The sequence below is a fragment of the Notechis scutatus genome, chromosome 3, assembly GCF_049901735.1.
Source record: "Notechis scutatus isolate UNSWTSFEM ecotype Mainland chromosome 3, rNotScu1.2, whole genome shotgun sequence".
Classification (NCBI taxonomy): Eukaryota; Metazoa; Chordata; class Lepidosauria; order Squamata; family Elapidae; genus Notechis; species Notechis scutatus.
Genome location: NC_142011.1, coordinates 85,586,741 through 85,612,915, shown reverse-complemented (window position 1 = coordinate 85,612,915; position 26,175 = coordinate 85,586,741). Strand labels below are relative to the sequence as shown.

The 26,175-nt window shown below is 35.1% G+C and overlaps 1 protein-coding gene across 4 annotated transcripts in view; it reads right to left on the bottom strand.

Annotated features, from left to right (window-relative positions):
* Positions 1-26,175, bottom strand: part of DPYD (dihydropyrimidine dehydrogenase) — a 679,957-nt gene that overhangs the window by 302,831 nt on the left and 350,951 nt on the right. For all 4 annotated transcript variants that reach the window (XM_087960624.1, XM_087960625.1, XM_087960623.1 and 1 more), the window contains 3 exons: positions 25,914-26,021; positions 21,103-21,272; positions 11,709-11,919 (listed from right to left, as the gene is read on the bottom strand). In XM_087960624.1, the coding sequence (XP_087816750.1) occupies positions 11,709-11,919; positions 21,103-21,272; positions 25,914-26,021 (489 nt within the window). The remainder of the gene's footprint in view (positions 1-11,708; positions 11,920-21,102; positions 21,273-25,913; positions 26,022-26,175) is intronic.

Below are 26,175 nucleotides of genomic sequence, written 5' to 3'. Positions count from 1 at the left end.
GGGCCAATGAAATAAAAAGGATTCTGGGAAGATGAAACTGACAGCTAATTTGATCGAAAATAACCCACATTGCTTGCCCTAATTCTGACCCTGGTATCTAGTGACATTGTACCAGAAGAGCAGGGAGCCAAGAAAGGCCACAAAATGAGGGTTATTAGAATCACAAATTCCTTAGATAGGCAGATTTGAAAAAAAGAGACAGAAAAGTTTTCACAAACATTGCAGTTATTCCAGATACCGGGAGTTTATTTTCCCAATATAAATCTAATGTGAGAAAACACAGACTCATTCAAATGTAGGACACAAGAATATTCCATGACATGCAGCAGAAGATGGTGCTATCTGAAGCCATCTACTAATAAACTATCAAGTATTAAAGTCGGAAGAACATATAAGAAGAATTCCTGTTAAAGGCAAAGGATCTACCTGAAATAGAGAGCTTAGTTAGTTCTTTCTTGCATACGGTTCAGATGCATCTGTTAAGAAAATATTTTACCAACCTTGCTATGGAAATCAGTTAGCTATGGAGAGAAGGGAAGGCTGTGCCATGTAAACTAAATTTGCACACTTCTGATGCATTTTTTTCCTGTTTTAATCTGTAATAGAATTTTTTAAGTAAAAAAAGGGAAACACAATTTTTGCCTCAGAGAATGGCTAGAGGATAAATACTTTATGGGTAATAATAAGCATAAAGCAAATTACTACTGGTCTTAATTTGATGGTTTCATTAAAAAAGCTCTCTTACGTATGTATGTGTGGCTGATGGTTATGCTAATAAGGTAACTAAAACAAACAAAAGGATGGATTTTTATTATAGAGATTTATCAAGAGATTTGGGGAGGACTTCGTCCTATAGGTGGGTTGGGCTAGGTACCTGGGGTGGGAACTTGAAAAAACATTTTTTTTCAACTAAAATATACTTGTTCTTTAGTGTCATAATATAGTTTTGGTGTGTTTCTCTTATAAAATTAGTGAGAACAAATTTCTGACAATTTTCAGCAATCATAGAAGGATCTCCAAGAAGACAGAGAATCTGGGTGCTTATACATAGCTCTGAAATTATTAGCTATCCTCCTCAAGCTATAACAGTTCATCTTTCTGATACCAGCGTAATAATGTAAAATAAAATATTAGATAAGCTAGAGCTCTGTTCAAACGTACAGTTAAATATATTGAAAAAGACTGGTTGGGTGCAACGGAAAGGAGAATGAAGAACAGATTGGATATTAGATGTTCACATAGGCACTATCTCAAATTGCAGTGGAAGGAAATAATAAGTAGGCTCTATATCTCATTTTTGATACAGCATAAAAACCACTATTATGACAAATTAATATGAATACAATATAGGGTTGCTAATATTAATAATGACAAGCTATATTTTTTAAAAAAAATCTGAATGATGATTTAGAGAAACTACCAAGAAAAGAAATTATTTGACACCTAATTTTAAAACTGGAAATATTTTCATGATCATAAGTGATTAGTTTCCTTTAAAGTCCCAGGACATTTAACATTCTAAAAATGTAAACTAAATTAAACTAAAAACAGGTTATACATTTTGTATATTAGTAAATGTAAAATGTATTAATTTAGTAGAATTACCTGAAAGTTACAAAAATTAGCTTTGCTTTCTCCTAAATCTAGAACTGATGATTTGATTCAATAGCTCTAAGGTCACTTGGTCTACCTGTAATAAAGCCATCTTCATCTACAATTTAATCATGGATGAAAAGAAAGACGTGGGATACATTATCAAAATATGGCTCATCAGATGCGACATATCAGCCAGATTTATGGTACAGCATTGGCCTTAACAAAAATGTAATGGGAGATTAATAGTATTTCTAATGGCCACAAGAAGGTCTGTTCTGCAGATGGATTGATGTGTGCAGGCAGATGAACTAGGGATACTATTCTTATATCATTTTCTCAGTTGCATAGCAGCAATCCTGCTTGGAATCAAAATTCTTGATTCTGCATAGGACAGAAACTATTTTTTTGGCCTTGTCAGTGCCCTATGGTGAGACGTATTGATCCTACTAGATCTCTTTGGAAGATTTTAATATCATCAAATATAGTATCTTTCTGGACCATCTGCAATGGTTAGGAACGATTGGAACTTACAAAGATCTGGGTGGAAAAGAACATATAAATAAAATGGAACAGCTGCTAATGTAGAAATCTGGGACAAGTCCAACAATAGCTTTGAATGGGGTTGTGCTCCTCCACAAACATGGGATTATTTTGGATTTACCAGTCCTGCTAAAACAGGATACTATGGCTAGGATGGAGATTGCTCAGCTTTGACTGGTGCACTAATTAATCACTGCTATTCCAAGAACAGGAACTAATTATTTCTCAAATTACTATAATACATTCCATATGGGAGTGTGAAACAGCAGATCAATGTACCTACTGTATGATGGGTACATGTATGATTGTTTCTGTCATTTTATTATTTCATTTATTATTAATATTATATTACTGGAGGCTTTATTGGATATTGCTTTTGTAAACTGCTTAGATTTTTTAAACTGAAGTGGAATAAAAAGCACTTGTGATAAATAAATGGTTTGTAAATAGATTTCTTGGATCTTGAAAGGGTACTTCATTCTGGTCTGATGAATGCAGCTCAGGGTTGGCAGAAAAAAAAGAATTTAATCAAATTATAATTTATTAACTTTTTTTCCAAACTGCCTTTTTCAAAGGAAATTACATACATGGGACTTCTCCATTTTAGCCAAACAATACTATGAGAAAAACTTGGCTTTATGATTATACCAATGACATGACCAATGTATTACTTGATTAAATAGTCACAGTTAAGAGTACAAAAAATATATCACTGAGATTTGTATTAAACTCTTTATTCAGCCAGAGGTTTATTCAGTAGTGATCTTGGCCATGTTATCATTTTTGTCTCCAAATCTATTTCACAGAATCCTTACAGCTCTTAGTCTTCTTCTAGGTTTTGAAAACTTGAGATAAAATCTTGGGTTGGCATAATTATATTTTCTCCTATTGCTGAGAGACCAATAAACTGCTCTTCCTAAGAAATAAATACTGTGAATTCAAAGTAAACATAATTACTATTATTTCTCTCCATGTCACAGATAAAAGAAATATTCTGAGTGTTATGGAACAAACAGAATATTTTTGAAATTAGCACAAACATCTTTACAACTAATTAATCTATTGACCATAATTGTGCATGCATAGATTTTCTTTTAATTTATTAGTGGATATTAAACTGAATCAGGACTTTGGATCCAACTTTTATAATTATGTGATTATTTTTATATATTACATTATATTTCCACATTAGCAGGATATTCTATAGGAATGTCAGAAGAGATCTAATGACTTACATCCCATCCTATATTAATTAATTCTACAGAAATCCCAACAATTTTGACAGGTTTCAAGTATTCTATGAAGACAGTGGTTACAGAATATGCAAAGGTCATTCGAAATGGACAACAGCATATAAACGTTACTAAGTGATGTGATATCAAGAGAGAAGCCCAAACTGTTTTGTACATTACATTATAGTTCAAACTGCTGTATTCATTGAGTAAATAGACATAAATGGAAAAATATCAACCAATTATAGGCCACTTGGGGAGGGGGTAAACTCCAGTAATATTAAGATATATTGGTAAGCCACAAAATATTTTAATTAGCAAAACAAATCAAATGGAAAAGATTCCTCAAATAAAGCTTTAAAAGTGATACAGTGTGTGCTTGACTGCCACGACTAATTATGTATCCATGTAATGTGTGTTCAATTTGGGCTTATTTAAATAGCAGAAATGCTCATTAGCTTCAGTGTATCTGTGAAGCCTCAGTAAACAGTTTAATGGTATTTTATGTTTAACCAATTTCATAAGTTCCTGTAATTTTGGTGTTTGCAGCTCATTAATGTTATTTTTGATATGTATCTTATAGCCTTCTTTCCCTGAAAGCTGGCAACATACTTTTGACTGCACTTAGAAAAAATAGTGATTTTTATCTTAAACCTTTGCTTGAAAATGACAATGATGACAACAACAAAATAGTAGGAATAGCATTATCAACAAGAATTCCACAAACTGACTCAATTTATTCCCTTTCCTTTAAAGACATAACGTAAGTTTGGGGAAGGGGGAAGCTAGGACTCTAAATCATTCTGATTTCTCTTTATTAGGGAATTAATAATATGAAAAGGCATACTTAAGAGCCTTTCCAATCATATTTGATACAATTTTCAGCATCATTTTGGTATATTATAGAGCAAAGACAAGTTCATCAAAACCGTCTTCTCAAAAATTGTGGTGAAAATATTGTCCACTGTCTTGGGCTCTCTGGGAGAGGAAATTTCATCTTTATTCCAAAGATGAAGTTTACTGATACATGATAAACCAAGGGGACCATAAAAAGCATATCTAGAATGATTACCATCATGGATAATAACAGTTCAACCAAGAAACTGACCACCATCCCTAAGCCACTTGGTTCTATCCCAAATCTTGTTTTCAGCCTGGTAGTCCTCACATATGACCTTCTCTGGAGGATGGACAGAAGCAATGGGTTCTGTTCTTTTTTTCTTGTTTGACTCACAAGTTCCTAGTATCATGGTATTTTCCAGAAATATTTCTGTGAGATCAGTTGTAATGCTGCTAGTGGAGACAATCTAAGAGAATACAATGCTTCTGTCTACGGCTAGACAATGGTTTCTGACTGTGCCTTGGCATCCTGGGACTCTGATGCAGAGTGATGCAAAATACTATATTGTTTCAAATCCAATGTAACACTGAAGGAAGCCATGGAGAAGATCCTGAGAAAGCCATCCAAAAACCATTGAGATTATAACATGTGTAAAACCATTGTTGTGGTATGAATAGGATTGTTTTACTGGTCATATTCCGTCTTTCAATTTTTTAATTGAACATTTTATTTTTATATTGTTTTAATGTATGTTCAGTATTTTAATTGTCGATGAAAACAACTTCAGATTTATACAGGAAGGAAGAGGAGAGGAGGGAGGAGGGAGGAGGGAGGAGGAGGAAGAAGAAGGAAGGAGGAAGGAGGAGGAGGAAGGAGGAGGAGGAGGAGGAGGAGGAGGAGGAGGAGGAGGAGGAGGAGGAGGAGGAGGAGGAGGAGGAGAAGAAGAAGAAGAAGAAGAAGAAGAAGAAGAAGAAGAAGAAGAAGAAGAAGAAGAAGAAGAAGAAGAAGAAGAAGAAGAAGAAGAAGAAGAAGAAGAAGAAGAAGAAGAAGAAGAAGAAGAAGAAGAAGAAGAAAGGAATTTATTTATTCAAAGGTAATTATTCAGAAACGAGTGATATTTATGGTTACTTAGCATTCGGTGAACAGGAACTAGTGTTTAGGATCTCTAGAGGCCAGAGCAAAAAAGCCTACAATTGAGAGCAGCTCATCACCTGTTCATTAGAGAGGCATGGATTGCTCACCATCTGTTCATTAATGTCAACGTAACTTCCAGGACTCAATATAACTGGGTTGTTTTTTTCTATTCCTAAGCATATCATGGTGATTGACCTACATAGGTTTTCTTTTTAATACTTCTCCTAAAGGACAGGATATTTTCCTGAAAGGAACACAATTCTGGTTGTAAAATGAACCCTCACTTCTGTTTTAGTTTAAATATATATTTTTCTTTCAAAAAAGAGGAATGGTAGCTGGATTTTTTTTCCCTGTTATATTGTTTTGCCATATTCTGCCTCTGGGAACGAAAAGTTAAATCCACTCCCAGCAATATTCATACTGATGGAACTACATTACATTTATCATTCTTCCTAATATATGTATGTATGTATATATGTATGTATGTATGCATTTATCCTAAAAACACTCATCCATTATTTGATTCTTACATTATCAGCTACAGGACTGTAATACTCAACTGCGGTTGATCTTTGTTGCTTCATGATAGCTTAATTAGCAGAATAACATATTGTTTCTCTACTCAAATGATGTTGCAATCATTGGGGTCCTTCTCATCTAAATAAAGTCCAGGTTATTTATATTGCCTTCCTTATTTAGAGATGGTGTGGCCTCTTATAAAAGACTAAACACTTCTGTATCCCAAATACAATGTGGAAGATAGATTTTTTTTCTATTTGCTTCTTTATCATAAGTAAAGTGGAAACAAAATACACTATTCTGCCTCGGGTCTGGTACAAACTTAAGATTTATCAATGGTTTCTTAGCAGGAGCATATGTGGTATCAACTCCTAGTAAAACCTGGCAAGTAATGATAAGCTAGAACTCCGAGCATATCTATTCACAAGGGAGAAAAACTCATTCTTCTACCGCTATTTGGAACAGGAAAAATAATTACAGAATAATCACATTGTGCTTCAAAGCAACTGTCTAACATAATTCTCACCAATGTGATGCAGGTTTTGAAAAACAGTCATTTTAAGTAAGTCCTTTCAGTTCCATCATCCTTTAAAAGTAACATCAGTGATAATTATGCACATTTTGTCATTTCTAATGAGAGTTTATCATAAAAGTTATTGCCTGTGATACATGTTTTCTGTATCATCCTGCTTCCTATTTTAAAGGAAGAAAAGAAAAGAAACATAACATTTAGGATAACTTTAGGTTTGGACTAAAATTCTAAATATACCTAGTATTAAATATATTACATTTTTTTTCTTTTTACAATCATGTAGTCCCTTAATTTTGGGTAGAGTTGGGGCTATTGGCTGAAAATGAACATTTACTGGCTGGATGCCATTCCTGATGCCTAAGTGGAGTTCGCAGATGTTTTTTCCTTCTGCCCTAAGAGAAAAAAATATCTCCCACTACTTAGGATTGAATTCTCAACCTTCCGAATGAGAGTTGAGCATCGTCACCACTAGGTCACTTGTCGTTCAATTAAATTAAATTCATCAATTACACATTTTACATAAATATATAACAATTATATGAATTGATATATGAATATCAATTTTAAAAAAAGAAACAGGAACATCCAAATCATAGAAGTAATAATTAATCATATGTTTCTGTATGATCCTGGTATTCTCTGCCCCGCAATAGCAACAGAAAAAAAAAAGAGCTATTAGATTCAACCTGGCTAATTTTTGAAGCACTGATTTTGTATGTAAGTATACATTATATCGGCATTTCTTTTGAGTGTGCCCATAAAGCTTTAAGTCAATTTTAGAGGCACCCTACAAATTAATGTATATAATCCTAAACAAAACAGGTAGATCAATACCTCAGTAGAGGACAGTTCTATATGTTGCTACATAATCCAGGCCCTATTTCAGAGTTATTTTCTTACCTAAACCGAGAAAAAGAATAATCAAGAGCAGGAAACAAATAGTGGGAGCTAGAGCAACTTCCAACTTCAGGGGATCAAGGGATTATGAGAGTGGCTGGGAAACTGTCATAGAACACTCAAAATGTTCCATCAAAAGCCTGGTAGACCTGAAGCAGCAGCAGGCCAGCAACACTGAAGCGGCCAAAACACATCCCCAAATTTCATTCCTTGGCAGTTATGGGTCCTGGATTTTGGACGCATTCTGGAAGTTAGCTTATTTCAGGTACCTTGGTTCACACTTAGTTGGTTACCTTGGTTACCCTTTGATGACCATTTCAACCAGTTAAAGGTTATAGGAGGAATAGTTTTAATAGTATATAGTTATAAATAACTATTACTAATGGAATGAATGGCATTTTAGTAGCAAATATAGTCCACATGGCAATCAGTAGAAAACTGAAATGGAGAGGAAAAAAGAAAATGAATGTTTACAATTCAGAAATATACTGTATATTGACCAAACTAACAAGCTATTTGTATTGTGAATATTATTTCATTTGTTTCATCTTTTTAAAGCTAATTTACATTATGTATTTTAAAGCTACTTATAAATACATATTTATCATTTACAATCACTATGTTTTATTTTGTGACTGATTAGAGCACCGTGAAAAGAAAACCAGTACAGTAGCCAGAAAATTAGATCACGTAATACAATTAAGACAGGCAACTATTCCCAATATCTGTGGTTATTATATACTATATAGAAGAATTACAATATAACTCCTTTAAATTATGTTATCTTGTATTAGACTAATATTTCAACTTAGCTTAGAATTCGTCTCCCACCTTGGTATTACCATTAGAAATGGTATCTCTAAATGTTTCAACCATGAAAACTGCATCTTTTATTGCCACAGCAAAGTAACAATAGCAATAGCACTTAGACTTTATATACCCCTTCACAGTGCTTTTACAGCCCTCTCTAAGCAGTTTACAGAGTCAGCATACTCTGCTGTCCCCAACAATCCGGATCCTCATTTTACCCACCTCGGAAAGAATGGAAGGCTGAGCCAGTGGGACTTGAACTGCAAAACTGCTAGCAATCAGCAGTCAGCAGAAGTAGCCTGCAGCATTGCATTCTAGCCACTGTGCCACTACTCATGGAACCACATGATATGCTAGAAAACTGGTATATATGGCAGAGAACAATATTTTCTGATGGGCTGTGCATAGAGGCCCTTCATAAAGTCATAATATATCTCAGACCCAAATGTCTACACTATCCCTCCCAACATCCTAAAATGGCTTCTGTTTACTAGGTTCCAGTAAAAAAAAATATTGATTATGGTAAGCCACAACATCAATTTGATCCTCTGCAACATATCACAAAGTTTTTTTTAATGAAAGCTGAGGTTTAATCATGCTGCTGGATTCAGCATTAGTTGCTGTGTTCACCCCAAGGCTACAATAAAAGACGATAAGCAGAGGAAGACTACTAAACTGATTGATATTGCATTACTGCTGGATGAGAGCATAGATACTAGCAAAGTAATATGGTAAATTTTCAAAGGAGTATTCAAGCTTTCAAATATGCTTTTATAAGACCTAATTAAACTTCAGCGGTCAAAACTTCTATTAAGGTTCAGATGCTTGTATCTTTTATTTTCAGGCACCAGCCCCAAATAAATAAATCTTCCTTGAAACAAAAAATATTGGGGCATCTGGAAGCAAAATGTAAAAAGAGAAGAAAGGAAAGGAAAAAAGAGCCATATTACATCACTCTAAAGGTCCACCATTTTCAGCATTAGAGCTGTGCATTCATTGCTTGATAAAAACAAACCAAATGAAAAATCCATTTGATTTAATGTTTATTTATTCTGAAAGAGCATAGGAAAATGATTACAGATGAGTGTACTATGTAGGTCTCCCAAAGCATTTCCATTTTTACGTGGGATTCAGGTTTATTGTCCTTTTTGCTGACAGAGTGCATGACTCTAATTATCCCAATCAGTTGCCATTGTATATTTCACTTAATAAGATAAAAATCACAGGTTACAGAGGAGTTCTTTTTGTCCCTTTCAGCTTCCAGATCTAGAACCTCTCTGGCAGGGGCTTTTCTGAGCAAATACCATAATACTGTGATATTCAGAAATACAGGCAACCTACATATGGCCCTCCAGGTGTGCTTGGAATGTAATCCCCATAATTTCTTATCATTACTGATCGATGGGAATTAGAAGTTAAAAATAAAAAAGTTGCCTGCCCATTTTTTGATAAATGAAGCTTATTGCAGTGATGTCAGTACACAGCTTTGATCCACTGCAAATCAAGTAGATCCAGCCAGAGACAGTATAGTATAATCCAGAGGTCTCCAAACTTGGCAACTTTAAGACGTGGACTTCAACTCCCACAATTCCTCAGCCTTCATAATTTGGGGACCCCTGCTATAATCTAACAACTGAGGTCTTGGTTTTCATTTAAGAATACTTATGTTCAAGACACTCTTTGAGTAAGGAACTCACTGAAAGATTTTGAGACTGTTATATCATAGGACTGTTGTGGTGACGGTAAAATTAAAAGATAAATTATTTTACCTCAAGTTCCCAGAGAAAAGACAGGATTCAAATGTAATAAAATAAAAAGAATAAAAAAACTGGTGATATCTACATCTCAGTTTGAAGCAAAGTTCACTGAGATAAGTGGGATTTCTTAGTCTTCCATATAAGATTATTGAAGGAGATAACACAGTAAGTATGCTATCCATGAATAAAGTAACAAAAACTATTGGCTACTTTAGAAAGCGGTAGTCTTTCACGTTTCATATTTTTAGCTATTTGAAATTTCAGATGTTCCAACATTTGGCTTTAATAAATGAAATACACATCAGGGGACAATCCCTCTAATTAAATGTCTTTTAAGCAATGAGCAAAAGAGCATACACAGGTAATTCTCAACTCATAACTACAATTGAGCCCAGAATTACAGTTATAAGTCTTGAGGTTGTAAACTGAGGCATCCCAGAACCAGACACATTTTTTTTTTGACATTTTTGGGGTGGTCATTAAGCAAACACTGTGGTTGTTAAGTGAATTCATTTTCCTTTATGGGGATTTGTTTTTTATGGAAATAAACCCAGAAACCAGTAAAAAAGCATAGCAAACTCTGATCATGTGATTGTGGGATGCAACCAGCCATAAAGTGAGCTGGTTGCCAAATGTGTCCAATCAGGTGACTGTGGAGGATGCAGCAGTTGTAACTTTGAAAATGGTTCATAAGCAGCTCCATAAGGAGATCTATCATAAATTCAAATATTCACTAAGCTACCAATTGGAAGTTGGGGACTACCTGTAGGCTTAACTTTCCCTCTAGAATAGGAGTGTCAAACTCATGTCATCACGGTGGTATCACATGACAAACCAGGACTTTTGTCTCCTTCACTAAACTGGGCATAGGCGTGGCCAGTGTGGGTGTGGCCAGTGTGCGACGCATCTGGCCCACAGACCAGGAATTTGACAGCCCTGCTCTAGAACAGGGGGCATCAACCTTTTGGACCTCAGGGACCACCAAATTCATAATTTTAGATCCCAGGGACCACTAACTGGTTCTGTGGGTGTGGCTTAATTTATGGATGTGGCTTGGTGGTCATGTGACTGGCTGTAAATATAAATATTTATATAAATATTTAATTTTTTATAAAAAAAGAGCAACTTTTACCCCAAATTAGGCAAAGCAGGCAGGCAGATTGAACTGCTCACCGAATCACAGATTCATTCAGAAATTTATCTATCTGCCATTGGCTAGCTCAGTCTGTCACATAAAATTTGCTAGCAAGCAAACTCACAAAATTAACTCACAACACACCATGTATGTAAATATTGAATTTTTTATAAAACAAAGAGCAACTTTTACCCAAAATCAGGCAAAGCAGGCAGATTGAGTTGCTCACAGAATCATTCAGAGATCTATCTATCTGCCATCGGCTAGCTCAGTCTCTCAAATTTGCTTGCCGCGAGTCTGCACTGAATTTGCTTGCAAGCAAACCTTCAGTCCTAAGGGAGGTTCAGCTGTGCTTAAAAGCAGAGCCGGAGATCTAAAAATTAACTAGAAAGCAAGAAATCCAACCATTTTCTGCTTCCTAGCTAATCTAAATCTCCCGGCACAGCAGAACCGATGATGGTCGAAAAAAGGAAAAATAGAAATTTAGCAGGCAAGTTTGCCGGGTAAGGAGTGAGTGGGTGGGAAAAGTTCCCATGGGCCATATGGGCAGTGCAGCCTTGTGTTTCTGCGCAGCCTGGATTAATTGCTTTGGAGGAGTGCTCTGGGGGTGAGATTTCTCTGCGGCCCACCAAAATGGCCCACCGGTTGGCGACCGCTGCTCTAGAATGTTACATACTTGACTGGCTGATTCATAAACTTTGTGACTGAGAAATACCTTTAGGATCATTTAAGGTTGAACCGAAGGCACTAATCACTATATCTGCTCTCAGACGGACAGTTTGCTCCTTGTCTTCATTCCAATTTCCATCCTCATCTTGTTCAGTCCGGAGAAATTCCATAGCAACAATTTTTCCTCCTTTTATTACAACCTTCTGAGGAGAAAGAAAAGGTAGGAATTCACACTTTTCTTCCTTTGCAAGCTCCATCTGGAAAACAAAAATAAAAGTATGTATAATTTATAGAAAAACATTTAATATATAATTGTAAGTCTTATAATTTTTCCTTGCATTTTTTCTATAAATTCTGACACTACATTAATAATGTTATATTTGATTAAATGAAAACAAATAATATGTGCCAACCAATTGTGTGAGTGGTGATTTCTTTTAGTTATCAACATCTGTTAAAAGACTTTTAACTTTTAAACTACGAGTGAATAGTTTGATCATATGAAAAATGATTGCTATACTTCATTACTAAAAAAGAATGAATTAAAAGAAAACTATCCAATCAATGCTAGAAAAATCAAGTATGTGTAGATGAATTCCATTATGAGCTACTGGCTGAGGTGTCCAAATCTCAAAATCTACAAATGATTTCAATGAAAAATGGTAAGGCCTTTAATGACAAAAAAAAATGGACAGAACTATTTTGGTCATTCATTTTCTCTTTGTATTTGAAAGATAAGAACTTCCAACTACTTTTGCTGATTTTATTCTTTCAAAATATTTTGAATTAATATATACATATTTTGAATTAATAAGGTTGCATCCACTATGACAAGTGAGCGGCATATTGGCCTAGTGGTAAAGACACTCACCTCCTACTTAAATAGTTGAGAGTTCAATTCCAGGTAGTGGCAGATGTTTCTCTCTTATAGGTCAAAGAAAAAATATCTGTTGCGAAATCCAAGTAGGCATTAGGAAGGGCATTTGAGCTGCACTGACTCTATCCCAAATTAAGGGACTGCAGGGTCATAAAAAGGGAATGGTGCTATCCCACAGATTATGGGTTTATAGTTTTTAATAGCTGCATTGTTTTGAATGATTTTTGTGATTCTATTTTTCTGAGTGTTTTTTGTATTTATAAGCTGTCCAAAGTCATGGTAGTGAGATGGGTGGGCTATATAAATTTAGCTAATAAATAAACAAGATAGTTTAAACCAGTACTTTTTCTTTCCTTACCCAAAACCACTTATCAGGAAGTTCTTTTTACCTAACATAGGTAAAACAATTGGAATCAATTTAAATGTTGCTGTTGTGATCGGGTCATTATCTAAAGAAAAATCACTTTTACCCAATTCTGGGTAATTTGACAAGCATCGGGGTTCAGACTTGGTTTCATCATGTGATTTATAGAGGGAAGACAGTTCTTCATCTCTGCTTAAGGCAGTAATGTTATTTTGGCCAGCTGGGATTATAAACATTGAATAGGGGCGAACTAAAGGCTGTTAGCATTTTCCTACCAGTTACTTCCAGCAACTGCCTGGCCAGCTCTCTGCTCTCCATATTAATGAAGAAGAAAAGGGAATAGGAAGGATGGTGATCCCTGCCAAGCTACACAGATAAGATAAAGAAACAAAGTCAGTTCCCCCCTTTCCTCCATCTCTCTAAGCAACCAATTATTTTTCTTTCATAATGTTTTCTCATCTGGCATGCTGTGAAAGGCCTGGCAACCGGGAAAGCATTTTGTTGCAAACATACAAGTTGCTAATTATTTCAGTGTTAACACAGCATAGAAAAGTTTTCAGGGGGAAAAAAATGGGCATGTAACAAAAAAGAAAAAGAAAAGATGATGACAAATTGGGTATGGAACTTAAAATCTATTCATAGAAAAAAAATTGTGGCTCAGTGTGTTTCTTTTCACTTATGATGTGGAAGTTATAACTGTGCTAGTAGAAAGGGTGATATATAATCACAATAGCAATTAGGATACTCATAGTTAAAGGTGTCATGCTCTAATGGTTTTGTCCATGACATGCATAAAAGTTGTATTCAGTCATATTCCATATGTGGAATTATTTGATTTTGCTGACTGAACTGTTTGTAGAGGAATGTTTGTAGAAGGTATTGGTTATATTATGTGTGTTTGTGTGTGTGTGTGTGTTGTTAAGCCTGGATTCCCCAACGGGTGTTAAGGAAAGCAAACTAAACAGAATGTACAGCGAAGTCAGATAGGAAGACAGGTAAATGTGTGAGATAAGCCTTCTCGTTAACACGCAGTAAAAATACAGATACGCTTGTGCTATCAAAAATATAGTTTATTCCATTTAAGAATTATAGCATAGTCAAATAAACAGTCCATTAGTCATATATCAATTTCAGTCAATTCTTGTCGGGGATACTCTAATTGCAAAGTCCGTGTCGAATAGCCAGTGTCAGTACACATATAATAAATCTGTCCAAAACTTATCTTCTCTCCGTTGAGAAATATCTTCAAAGTAATCCAACACTTCTTCTCCTCCCCGATCCAGCAAGAACGCATTCTTCAATAAGCCAGCCAGTAAGAGCCAGAGAGTGCCTTGCTGCTTATATAGTACTTTTACAGCTGCACCCTTAATTACATTCCTTTAGCTTAAAGTCACATACACTTTATGTGACAAACCATGATTCATCATTTTATTATCTTTACCCAAAACAGTTAGGGTAAAACAATGTTATCCCTAACATTCTCCCCTTTTGGGTAATAATAATAAATATTACAATAATATATCCATTTACACTTTCAAATCATAATTGTCACAACTCTCTTTAAATTTTACAACACCTTTTGCTTTTGTAAACTGGTCTGCAATATTTTCTTCCGTCATGCAGTACTCAAGTTTAATTAGACCATTTTTCACAGATTCTCTAACATTTAAGTATCTTAAATCAGTATGCTTTGATCTAGTCTTTACAGCAATATTAGTAGCTAATTGTATAGCTGCCTGGTTGTCCTCGTACACAATAATAGAATCTTTAACAGTTATACCCATGTCTAATAATAACTGTTTGTACAGAATTAAGTCAGTGCATAGTAATGACAGACATGAAAATTCTGCTTCCATTGTTGACAAGCTAATATGCTGTTGTCTGATTGACCTCCATCCTATTAGTGTCTTACCAAATAAAATAACCATCCCAGATGTTGATTTTCTAGTATTTATGTCAGTTGCAAAACTTGCATCTGCATAGGCACTAAGATTCAAATCACCTTTTGGCTCTAGATACAATGCATGGTGCATTGTTCCTTTAAGATATCTTAAAATTCTCTTTAATGCTTGCCAATGACATTGATGTGGATCATTATTATATCGTGCCAGCTGATTAATACTATAAGCTATATCTGGCCTTGACCAATTGCTTATATATGATAAGCTACCAATCAAAGATTGATATATGGTCTTATCAAATTTGGGACTTTGAGCATCCATTTTGCAAATTTCCTGACTCATTGGAGTCTTTGCAGGCTTACAAAGTTCCATTTTATACAATTTAATCAATTGGCAAATTTTATCCTCTTGAGATATCTTAAATCCTTTCGTGGTTTTATTAATTGTCAATCCTAGATACTTTTTAATTTCACCTAAATGTTTTAATTTTATCTTTTTGGCTAATAATGGAATAATCTCAGTAGCTTCATTATTGGTCTTAGTAATCAAAGCAATATCATCTGTAAATAATAACAATAATGACACCATTCCATTATTTTCTCTTTTAAACATACATGGATCTGCTAAACCAGATTTAAACCCTATATTGTTTAATTCTTTCACAATATATTGGTTCCTTTCATAGCCAGATTGTTTCAATCCATATAAACTCTTCTTGAATTTCCAACAATCATTGCTATTTACTTTATTATCTTTTATACCAGCTGGTTTTTTCAAATATATTGTATGCTGCAATGGTGCATGCAGATATGCAGTTTCTACGTCTAAATGGTTAACTATATAATTCTTCTTAGCTGCCCATACTAAAGCGGCTCTTAAAGTTGTAGCCTTAAGATTTGGTACAAATACCTCATCATAATCATATGTATTTTGGTTAAATCCTTGTGCTACTAACCTAGCCTTATAAATTACTTTCCCATTATTTCCATTCTTTACTTTGAATATCCATTTGCACCCAATGGATTTTTCTCCTGGAGGTAATTTGGTTTCTTCATAAACCTTCATTTCCTTTAATGAATTTAACTCTTTTTCCATTGCCTTTTGCCAATTCACCTGATCCTTAGCAGGATACATCTTAAGTTCATCTATGCTAGTAGGAACTTTATTTTCTTGGCAAACAATACTTGCCTGATATCTTTCAGGTGGTTTAGTTATACGCGTTGTGCGTCTAGGTATAACAGGACTTACAGGTGGACTTTCCTTTATTTCCTGTTCTTGACTATCTATCTCTTCTTGATCAATTATTTCCTCTTGATCTGGTTCTATTTGCTCTTCATGGACTTCTTCTTTAATTGAACTTTTCTTATAACTAGTCTTTTCTTTCTGCCTCTTATAGGGTTCTATAATAACATCATTATCTGAATCCTGCTCTAATCTATTCCATCCTATATGTTCTAGATGTACCTGGTTCCCAGAATCTATAAGATCTATGGTTTGCTTGATATCCAACAAAAATTAATCTTTTAGCTCTACATTGTCCTTTGTGCCTGAGTTGTGTAGGGATATGCACCCATGCTGGTGCACCAAATGTGTGAATATAACTCAAATCAGGTTTCCTACCATGCCACAGAGTGAATGGTAATTCAACTGTTGTTGAATTAACAACATTGTTTAATATGTGATTACCACACATTATAGCTTCTCCCCACAAATTGTCAGGTAATCCAGAATCAGATAACATTGTTCTTCCCATTGATTGCAGTGTTTGGCCTCGTCTCTCTATAAATGCATTATGTTGAGGCCTATATGGTGCAGACTTTTTATGTTGAATACCTGCCATTCTAAGTCTACTCTGGAATTTATTATTTGTAAATTCCGCACCATTATCTGTTATAAGAGTTACTAGTTTCTTTTTAGTTTTCCTCTCTGCAAATTTTAACCAATTAAAGAAATTTGTATACGTTTCAGTTTTTCTCTTCATTAAAAAACAGAAACCATACCTAGAATAGTGGTCCATTATGCTTAATATGTATCTAGCACCACCTACACTTGGCTTTTTAGGACCTATTATATCGGCAAATACTACCTCTAAAGGCTCTTTGATAGTAAATCCATTAACTCTATTTGCCGGTATAACTTTGCTTTTGTTTTGATTACAAGCAGAACATTGCAAATACTTATTACAAGTTTTCAAACTTATTCCTTTAGATAGTTGAACAGTTCTCTTAATCATTTTAAAATTTAAATGACCTAACCGTCTGTGTAACAAGTGAATACATTCATCATGAGGTTTCTTATTATCATAAACTGTGTTAGCCAACTTTAAACCATTATCATTTAACACATATAAGTCACCTCTTAAAGATGCAGTAATTTTCCTACCTTCTTTTTCAATTAAACAAGTATCTCCCTTAAAGGTAACTATGTATCCTAATCTAACCAACATTCTAACAGAAAGCAAATTAAATTTAAGTTGAGGTACATATAACATTTTTATGTTCTCATTTATACTAGAACAATGAGCAATACCTTGACCTTTTGCCTTCATTTTCCATCCGTTTGCCAATGAGATATGTTGTGAACTCATAGACATTTTTACAAATTTTTTGTTATCATTTGTAATACAGTGGGATGCACCACTGTCAACCACCCATAAATTATTTTTTACAACTCCATTACTATACATTGCTAACTCATAATTCTTATTTCTTCTTTGATGGCTTACAGCATTCTGGCTTGCATTCTGGCGCTTTGGTTTCTTACAAAATCTTGCAAAATGTCCTCTCCCCCCACAATTAAAACACTTTTTAATTGCATATGCAGTAGGAGATTCATTATTTTCCTTTTGAGGTTGCTCCCTCCTTAACTGATCTCTTTCAAGCCTTCTTCTGGCCTCTTCAATCAACCTGCCAGTGATATCAGTTAAAGTTAGGCTTTCTTTAGGCAATATTTCAAGGGAAGTTACGTAGTCATCAAAACTTTCATCTAATGAAGATAGAATTATGTAGACCTGGTGTAGCTCAGAGAAAATTAACTCCTTCTCATGAAGTTCTTGAAAAATGCTTTTCATAGTATTCAAATGACTCAGCATATCACCATTCTTTTGGAGATACGTCCGGAAAAGCTTCCGTGTTAGATTTATGTGAGCACCAACGTTATCTCGAACATAAATCCTCCTCAGTTTTTGCCAACACCCAACAGCTGTTTGCTCTCCTCGTATATGAACAAGTTGCTGATCAGTTAATGTGAGTCCTATGATGCAAAGTGCTTGTTCATTTTTCTGTTTAAATTCTTCTATCTTTTGACTATCTTCCTCATCTTCAGGATCCCATTCTTCTACGTTTGGTGGATTTTCAATTATGTTCCACAGACCTTCTCTTCGTAGAAGTAGACTACATTTCATAGACCATGAAACATAGTTTGTGCCATCCAGCTTGGATATAAGGGACAAACTTTGTAGACTGACTTGTGCCATGTTTCACTATATGGATATAAAACTATAATTGATAAAACACAGCTGTCTGTTTACTGTAACGTGTAACAACACAAAATCTCACTTTTTACATAAACCTGTTTTTATCCTAGTTAAACTGACTTTGCAGTCTCTCTGGGCCCATAACCAGTGTTAAGCCTGGATTCACCAACGGGTGTTAAGGAAAACAAACTAAACAGAATGTACAGCGAAGTCAGATAGGAAGACAGGTAAATGTGTGAGATAAGCCTTCTCGTTAACACGCAGTAAAAATACAGATACGCTTGTGCTATCAAAAATATAGTTTATTCCATTTAAGAATTATAGCATAGTCAAATAAACAGTCCATTAGTCATATATCAATTTCAGTCAATTCTTGTCGGGGATACTCTAATTGCAAAGTCCGTGTCGAATAGCCAGTGTCAGTACACATATAATAAATCTGTCCAAAACTTATCTTCTCTCTGTTGAGAAATATCTTCAAAGTAATCCAACACTTCTTCTCCTCCCCGATCCAGCAAGAACGCAGTCTTCAATAAGCCAGCCAGTAAGAGCCAGAGAGTGCCTTACTGCTTATATAGTACTTTTACAGCTGCACCCTTAATTACATTCCTTTAGCTTAAAGTCACATACACTTTATGTGACAAACCATGATTCATCATTTTATTATCTTTACCCAAAACAGTTAGGGTAAAACAATGTTATCCCTAACACGTGTGTGTGTGTGTGTGTGTGTGTGTGTGTGTGTGTGTGTGTATAGATGAGAGGGAGAGAGACACAGAGAGAGAGAGACCAAGGGAGAGGGAGAGGGGAGAAACTAGAGTTAGTTAATATTGTAGGGGAAAGTTTGTCATTTTCGAACAATATTTATTCTCCTGCGATAGGAAAGTTATATAGACGAAGACCAGTGGGATGTAATTAGAGTGGTACTGAATTAATTAATGTATTTATTATACTTGCTCCAAATAATCTTTCCCTAAATTTTAATACTATGACAAACACTTCAAAATATGAACTGTGTATCTTGAAATCTTATTTCTTTCTTTAAGTTACCTTTCTCTCCCTTGTGTATCTATTACTGAAGGGAGTGGGCTATTTCCCCATATATTTTCTAGCTGGGGCATATTCAGTGTCTCATTAATGTAAATTATGCAGTACTTCATGGTATGTAGCATATAAATTACAGCAAAGACACTCGATCACATTGCAATAATTAAAACTGAAACTAAAAAGCTTTCATGATAAGACAAATTATTATAAACTGCCAATCAGCAGCTCAGTATATATAGATGTTTACAGAAACTGCATATTTAATTCCAAATTAAGTTATAGTTTGAAATATTTGCATTTTACTCCTAAATTCAATATTTTAATCTCTAAAGGTATCTATTATCTCACACACAGATCTACAATTTCTGGTTGATCTTCAGTACATATTATTGTGTAATGCATCAGTGACTTTGAATTCTTCTTCAGACCTATCTCCCCAAATTCAGGGTGAAATCAAAGAAGAAAATCCTGAACTCCTGGAGGGAAGGTAGGATATAATTTGACAAATAAAAATAAATAATATATGTACAGGTAATCCTTGACTTACAACAGTTCATTTATTGACTGTTCCAAATTACAACAGCACTGAAGAAAGTGACATGACTATTTTTCACACTGTCTGACTTAAAAACAGAAATTTTGGGCTCAATTGTGGTCATATGTTGAGGATTACCAGGATTGTCTAAAACCACCGATTTATTTGGTTCATGAGCCTTGACTTACAGGGTTTGCTAAACTTTGATGTATTCAGGAAACTGGGCACTTTCATAATATCAATTACAGTGTAGTTTCTTTATATTTAAAGAGTGTTTCTGTTCTGATAGGTAACAAGGTGAATTACGGTAACTCTAGAATGGACTGTCATTATCATGATGGATGATTCAGGTTTGATCAGTATCACCTTCTTCATTCATATTTTTTTTTCTAAAGCACGCTCTTATGCACTTTAGTAAGCTTCAAAAAGCTAAGAAATTTTGGAAAGAAAAAACAAGGATGCCAAATTACATATATGCTTCAGCCCACACATTAAATTATTCTACTACTGATCAGATCAAAATCTGTGAAAATTCACACTGATCAAACAGTCTGAACAGCCTTACCAGGATAGTCCAACAATAAAAAATAATAAAAGTATGTTGAAGGACTTAAATAATCAGCTCTGGTCAATTTCAATATTAAGCTCTGCCTTTATGTGTTCAAGTACATACCTATCCACAGATGTCAAATGGGTAGTTTATTCTATATATTCATCAATATATGATATGAAATTGTGGTATATGATGACAAATGGTGTATTTTTTGTGTGTTTATGTCTGTGAAAGAATCAACATGAACAACACTTTCTGAGTTTGGTTTTCTAAGAGCTACATGTAGAAAAGATGAAGTGAGATATATTCCATGGGTTTAGGACTGGATTGTTCCAACTCCTCTCAACAACATTTCTTCTTTTTGTTTCTACACATGAAATAAATGGCATGAAAGAAGGATCAGGACAAGGAACAAGCACTGAAGGTGCCTTTGTTTGTAGGCCAGCTCTCATTCCACTGTGTAGGCCAGCCCTTATTCCACTGTGTAGGCCAGCCCTCATTCCAGCCTTTTTTTGCAACAGCTGTTATTCAGCTTTTTTTTTTTTTTTTTGCTTTGTTTCTTTCTATTTCTAAAATCGTGGAGATGTTGCGCAGACTGTGTGCAAAATAATAATGATAAAATCAGCCTGCATAACTTAATAAAGTATTTTTATTAATAGGTCCCTCATTGCAATATTGTGAAATTTACCTCTTCTGGGACAGCCCGTATATTAGTAAATCCTTTCCTGAAGACCACAAAAACACGTCGAGCTCCACAGCGCAAAGCTGATGTTGCACAATCAAAGGCGGTATCGCCTGCTCCGAGAACAATCACGGTTCCCTGTATTGATGGCAATGAAGAGCGACAGCCGCATATTCCTGAATGATGAAAGGAAAAGCCCATTTTCAAGGAGAGAGAGAGAGAGAAAAAAAAAACTATTTCTGCATGACAGCTCAAACGACACTTGTACTCGAAGCAGTGTAAAATTGCATCTTGCCGTTTCCAAGCATGGAGAGTCACTATCAAATTATTCCGCTTCATTGAGAGTTTTATTCCCTCTTTTAAGATATGCTCATACATGTAACTTCATAGTCAGTACCTTTGGAAGCATTGCCTTCCTGTCTTGGCAGGAAATAAAGTATAATGCACTTGGAAACAACAACAAGAAGAAATTGTACAGCTTTGTCAGATTGAATGCAACTGTTGTGGTGTTCAAAAAAATTAAGCCTTTGACTCCTCTCTTGTCAGCATCAAAATTATTTGAAGAATGAAAAAGGAAAAAAAAATCCATTTTACAAGATGTTCTGTCTGTCACTAGAGTCTATCTTTGACAACACCGGTTTCTCTTTCAAATTTTATCTTAAATAGTCTCATAGTTCATGTTGTTTCAGCACCAATTTAGACCACATTTAAAAGGGAATTAGAGAAATTCAAGGAAGAAAAGCCTACTGGTGTCCACTATTCATAGCAACACCTTAATCTAAAAATCATTTTGCAGGCCTAAGGAAAACTGAACATCTATTCCCCATTTTAGAGCCAGATTGTGCCAGAAGTATCACTTCCTATTCTGGAACTTCTGGATCACCCCAGATGCACCACCCCAGAATGTTCAGATTAGTCAGTTCAAGGGAAATACCACATTGTTATACACACAGGATGAAATCACTTATAACAATTGTTGAAGGCATGCAAAGTTACTCTATCTGTGGGCTTCTGAAAGACACCTGGTTGATCGCTGTGGAAACAGAAAACAGGTTAACACAGATTTTTTTCCTTCTAACCAGTGGAGACTTTTAACACACATCTGGGGTACTTAACCATATAGTTCTTTCTTATGAAGCATTTCCCTAAACCACTGTATTATTTTAATAAAGTGTTCTGAACAGAAGACCAATGGGATATAAACCCTTAAATCCTTAAAAGTATGATTCTGTGTGCAATGCAGACTAAAATAAAAAGGTAAAGGATTCCCTTGTCCAGTCATGCCTGACTCCAGGGAGTGGTACTCATCTCCCTTTCCTGGGCAAGGGAGCCAGGGTTGTCTGAAGACTGTGGTCATGTGGCCAGGATGATTTATACGCCGAAGGCACAGGGAATGCTGTTACCTTCCCACTTGAAGTGGTACTTGTTTATCTACTTACATTTGCATGTTTTCGAATTGCTAGGTTGGCAAGAACTGGTGCAACCAGAAAGTTGGCAGTTCAAGACACAATGGAGATAAGCCTTAGTATAAAATGTCCAAGGTCACAGCCTGAATGTGAACAAGGTTGTTCAGCAATCTATGATCTTCATGTTTACAACTCAATCAAAATGTAAGATTATTGTGGTTTTTGATGTAGTTGTAACTGTTCCAGATTAATTTCTCAATTCTTTTATTTTAAAAAAGCATGATGTAGAAAAAAAATAAAACTTATAAATAAGCTTATGTTTACTACTGCACTGGAAAATTAAGAAAAACTGGGGGGGAGGGAAACACCTTAAAATCATTCTAACGTTGTTTTACTGTTTAAACGATTAAATAAATTACTGTAATTTTTGAAATGATAACATAAATAACACAAACTTATAGCCTGAAGACACCTAGGATATTTTTCTTCGTAAGAATATGTTTTTAACCATATCAATAGTCTATAATTCTTCACTTTGTGCTCTGCCAGTCATGAATTTTCACAGCAAGAGTTTAGAACCTCAAATACCATTTTAAGAACAAAAAACACTAAGCTGACTCTATATAAAGTAAAAAAAGAAGTAAAATTTACTCCAAAATCATCTCTGGATCATTGGCACCAGGAACTGCTGTCATGGGAGACCATTCTTCCACAGACTTGGGTGTGTGTGAATATGCGTGTGCATATTCAGATGAAGTTTTGCTCACTCATCTACCGTCCAGTTCCTAACAGGGTCTGAGGGTTAGGGATCCCTGCACTGGATACTCTTATTTTATAGCCACATTTATCTATATGAACATTGGATTTCTATATGCTAAATATTTCCTAATTTTATCTGGGAGGCACTTTTTTGGGGGGGTGGGGGGAGAGGTAAAATATTTCTGGATCTTTTCTTCTATCATACCTACGGTCAATTAAAACAATATATACTATACATGTAAATCACTCAGCATTGTTGGAATAGTGCAGTATATGCCAGTGAACATTTTAGCTCATCACTGCAACAGCTATGGTAAAGATTTTTCATGTAGTCTATCCATAAGGTGAATAATTTACATACATTACTACATAAGATCACTACCAAACGGAATAGGTTTTTGCCAGCATCCAAAAGGACAAATATAATATTTAAATCAGGTTAATCTGCCTGGATTGACAACTATAAAATAGATGGCCATAGAAGTATTTTAAATAACTACATAAAAAGTTTGGTCTGACAATCATGCAAAAATCTGTCCGGGTACATCTATATTAAGACCAGAGCCATAACAAATCTATAATGGTTCCAAAAAAAATCTTGAATTATATTGAATGGCCTTTATTGCTGATCTACTGGTCCTACATGATAGTTACTAACCTATGGAAAAAGTGAATACCTATTGGAAATCTATCTTTCCTGTGATTGTTCTTGTTCATATGTACTGAACTATTTTAATAGTGAGTTCCTATACGATCACAAGGAAGCTCTACTGAGTTATGAATGGTGAAAGGCTATCTCCTGAATAGATACTGTTTGCGAGAGATGCCTTGAGAGCTGATTGCCCATTGTGGGTGATGGGATGATTCCTTCTTGCTGAGTAAACAGAGATTATAAGAGGAATATAAGGTAGTCTCAGGCAACAAGCTCACTGAGTGAATAAATACAGAAAGAAAATAGGAATTTTAAAGAAAGTTCCTGAATTTTAAAGAAAGTTCTTGAAAATGTAAATCACAACTTAAGCATTTGACTAATAGGAGATTCCGAGGAAGGGAAAAAAAAAGAAGAAGAAAATGGTGGCTTGCAATACTTCTGTATTCCTTTCCAACTCTACCAGACTGTTATTGTTACGTAAACAACCAGAGATGCTGCAGCTTGTTGGAAAAAGAACTACAGAATGAAAGACAAGTCATTCCTTCTCACTACTTAACTGAGTAAGTGAAAGAAACCACATTCTATGAAATAACAGGATAACAGAGTTGGAAGGGACCTTGGTGGAGGTCTTCTAGTCCAACACCCTGCTCAAGTAAGAGAATACCATTTCAGACCAATGATTGTCCAATCTCTTCTTAAAAGTCTCCAATTATAGCTTCTGAAGTCAAGCTGTTCCATGTGTTCTGACCCAAACCCTTTTCCAATAAAACAAACACGAACTAAAGAGAACAGAACCTTTTAATGATTCTTACGTATCCCCGGTTAAAAGGCTGCTGCAAACTTTGAAACTGTGCGAGGCTGCCAAGAATCACAGATAAGAAATATTTCACAACACAAGAGTCTTCAAACTTAAGATACTGCAATGTCCACAAGGCTGGAGCTTCAAAACAGGAAGTCTTTGCTTCCTACAAATAACATCTGATTCACAGCTGGCTTTTATCTTCTTGAAGGAGGGGCCATTACCTTGCAGCCTTACTCCCGAGTTGCCCGTGCTGCTGCGGCTGTTCTTTCCTATGAGCAGCCCTGCACGCACAAGCACTTGGCACAGGCTCCTCGGGAACCTCCTCATCGCTGCTGCCAGCCCCCACAATCTCTGAAGGCAGCAGTCCACTCCCTAATAGTCCTGGCCCCTCATCTGAGTCCTCACTCTCCTCAGCCATCCGCGCCTGCTGCCGGCTAACCACAACACACTGATTAATTGTTCTGACAGGAAATTTCTCCTTATTTCTTTTATATTTGGTTCTCTCCTTGATTAGTTTCCTTCCATTACATCTTGTTCTGCCTTCAGGTGCTTTGGATAATAGCTTGACTCCCTCTTCTTTGTGGCAGCCCCTTAAATATTGCAAGACTGTTATCATGTCATCCTTAGTCCTTTTTTCATTAAACTAGACATACCCAACTTATTTATATATTTTAGCCTCTAGTTCCCTAATCATCTTAATTGCTCTTCTCTATACTCTTTCTAGAGTCTCAACATCTTTTTTTATATTGTGGCAACCAAAACTAGATGCAATATTCCAAGTAAGGTGTTACCAAGGCTTTATTAAGTGGTATGATGAAAAGTTCATCAAAATTACTGTCTCCTTTGAAATAAATTTTAATAACAAATTCATTTTCATCAAATTGAATTGAAACCTGTTTTTTAAAAACATGTTTCTGTTTTCCTGCACATGAATTAACTGGGGATGATGTTAGTTAAAAACTCAATACATTTGGCAATGATGGAGAAAAATTGAACTATGTGCTATTGAACTACAATGAAATCTGATTCTTTGCCTTGGTTATATTATGTTTTTTTCCAATACTCATTCTTTCAATTGTTTTCGAATTAGAATGTATCTTAATGCATTATGCAATGTATCACATCTATCACATAAAATATGACATATAAATATTGCATATACAGAACATAACAAAACAAAATAACATAGCATATATACCTGGTTTACTTGCCATAGACACCAGTGGTAGGAAATCTTTTGATGTATAAAATCCTTCTTCCATTCCCAATCCCTGAAATACAGATTCTTTCTTTGGTTCTGGTAGACCTAAGACAATAAACATTCAATAATGAAATGAAAAAAAGAAAGAAAAGGATATATGTTTTCTTCTGAAAATGCACACAAATTCTCAAAAGATTTATGTTTGGCAACCAGTTTCTTTCTCTGAGAATTTTTAGTGATTTTTATAGCAGAATTTGAA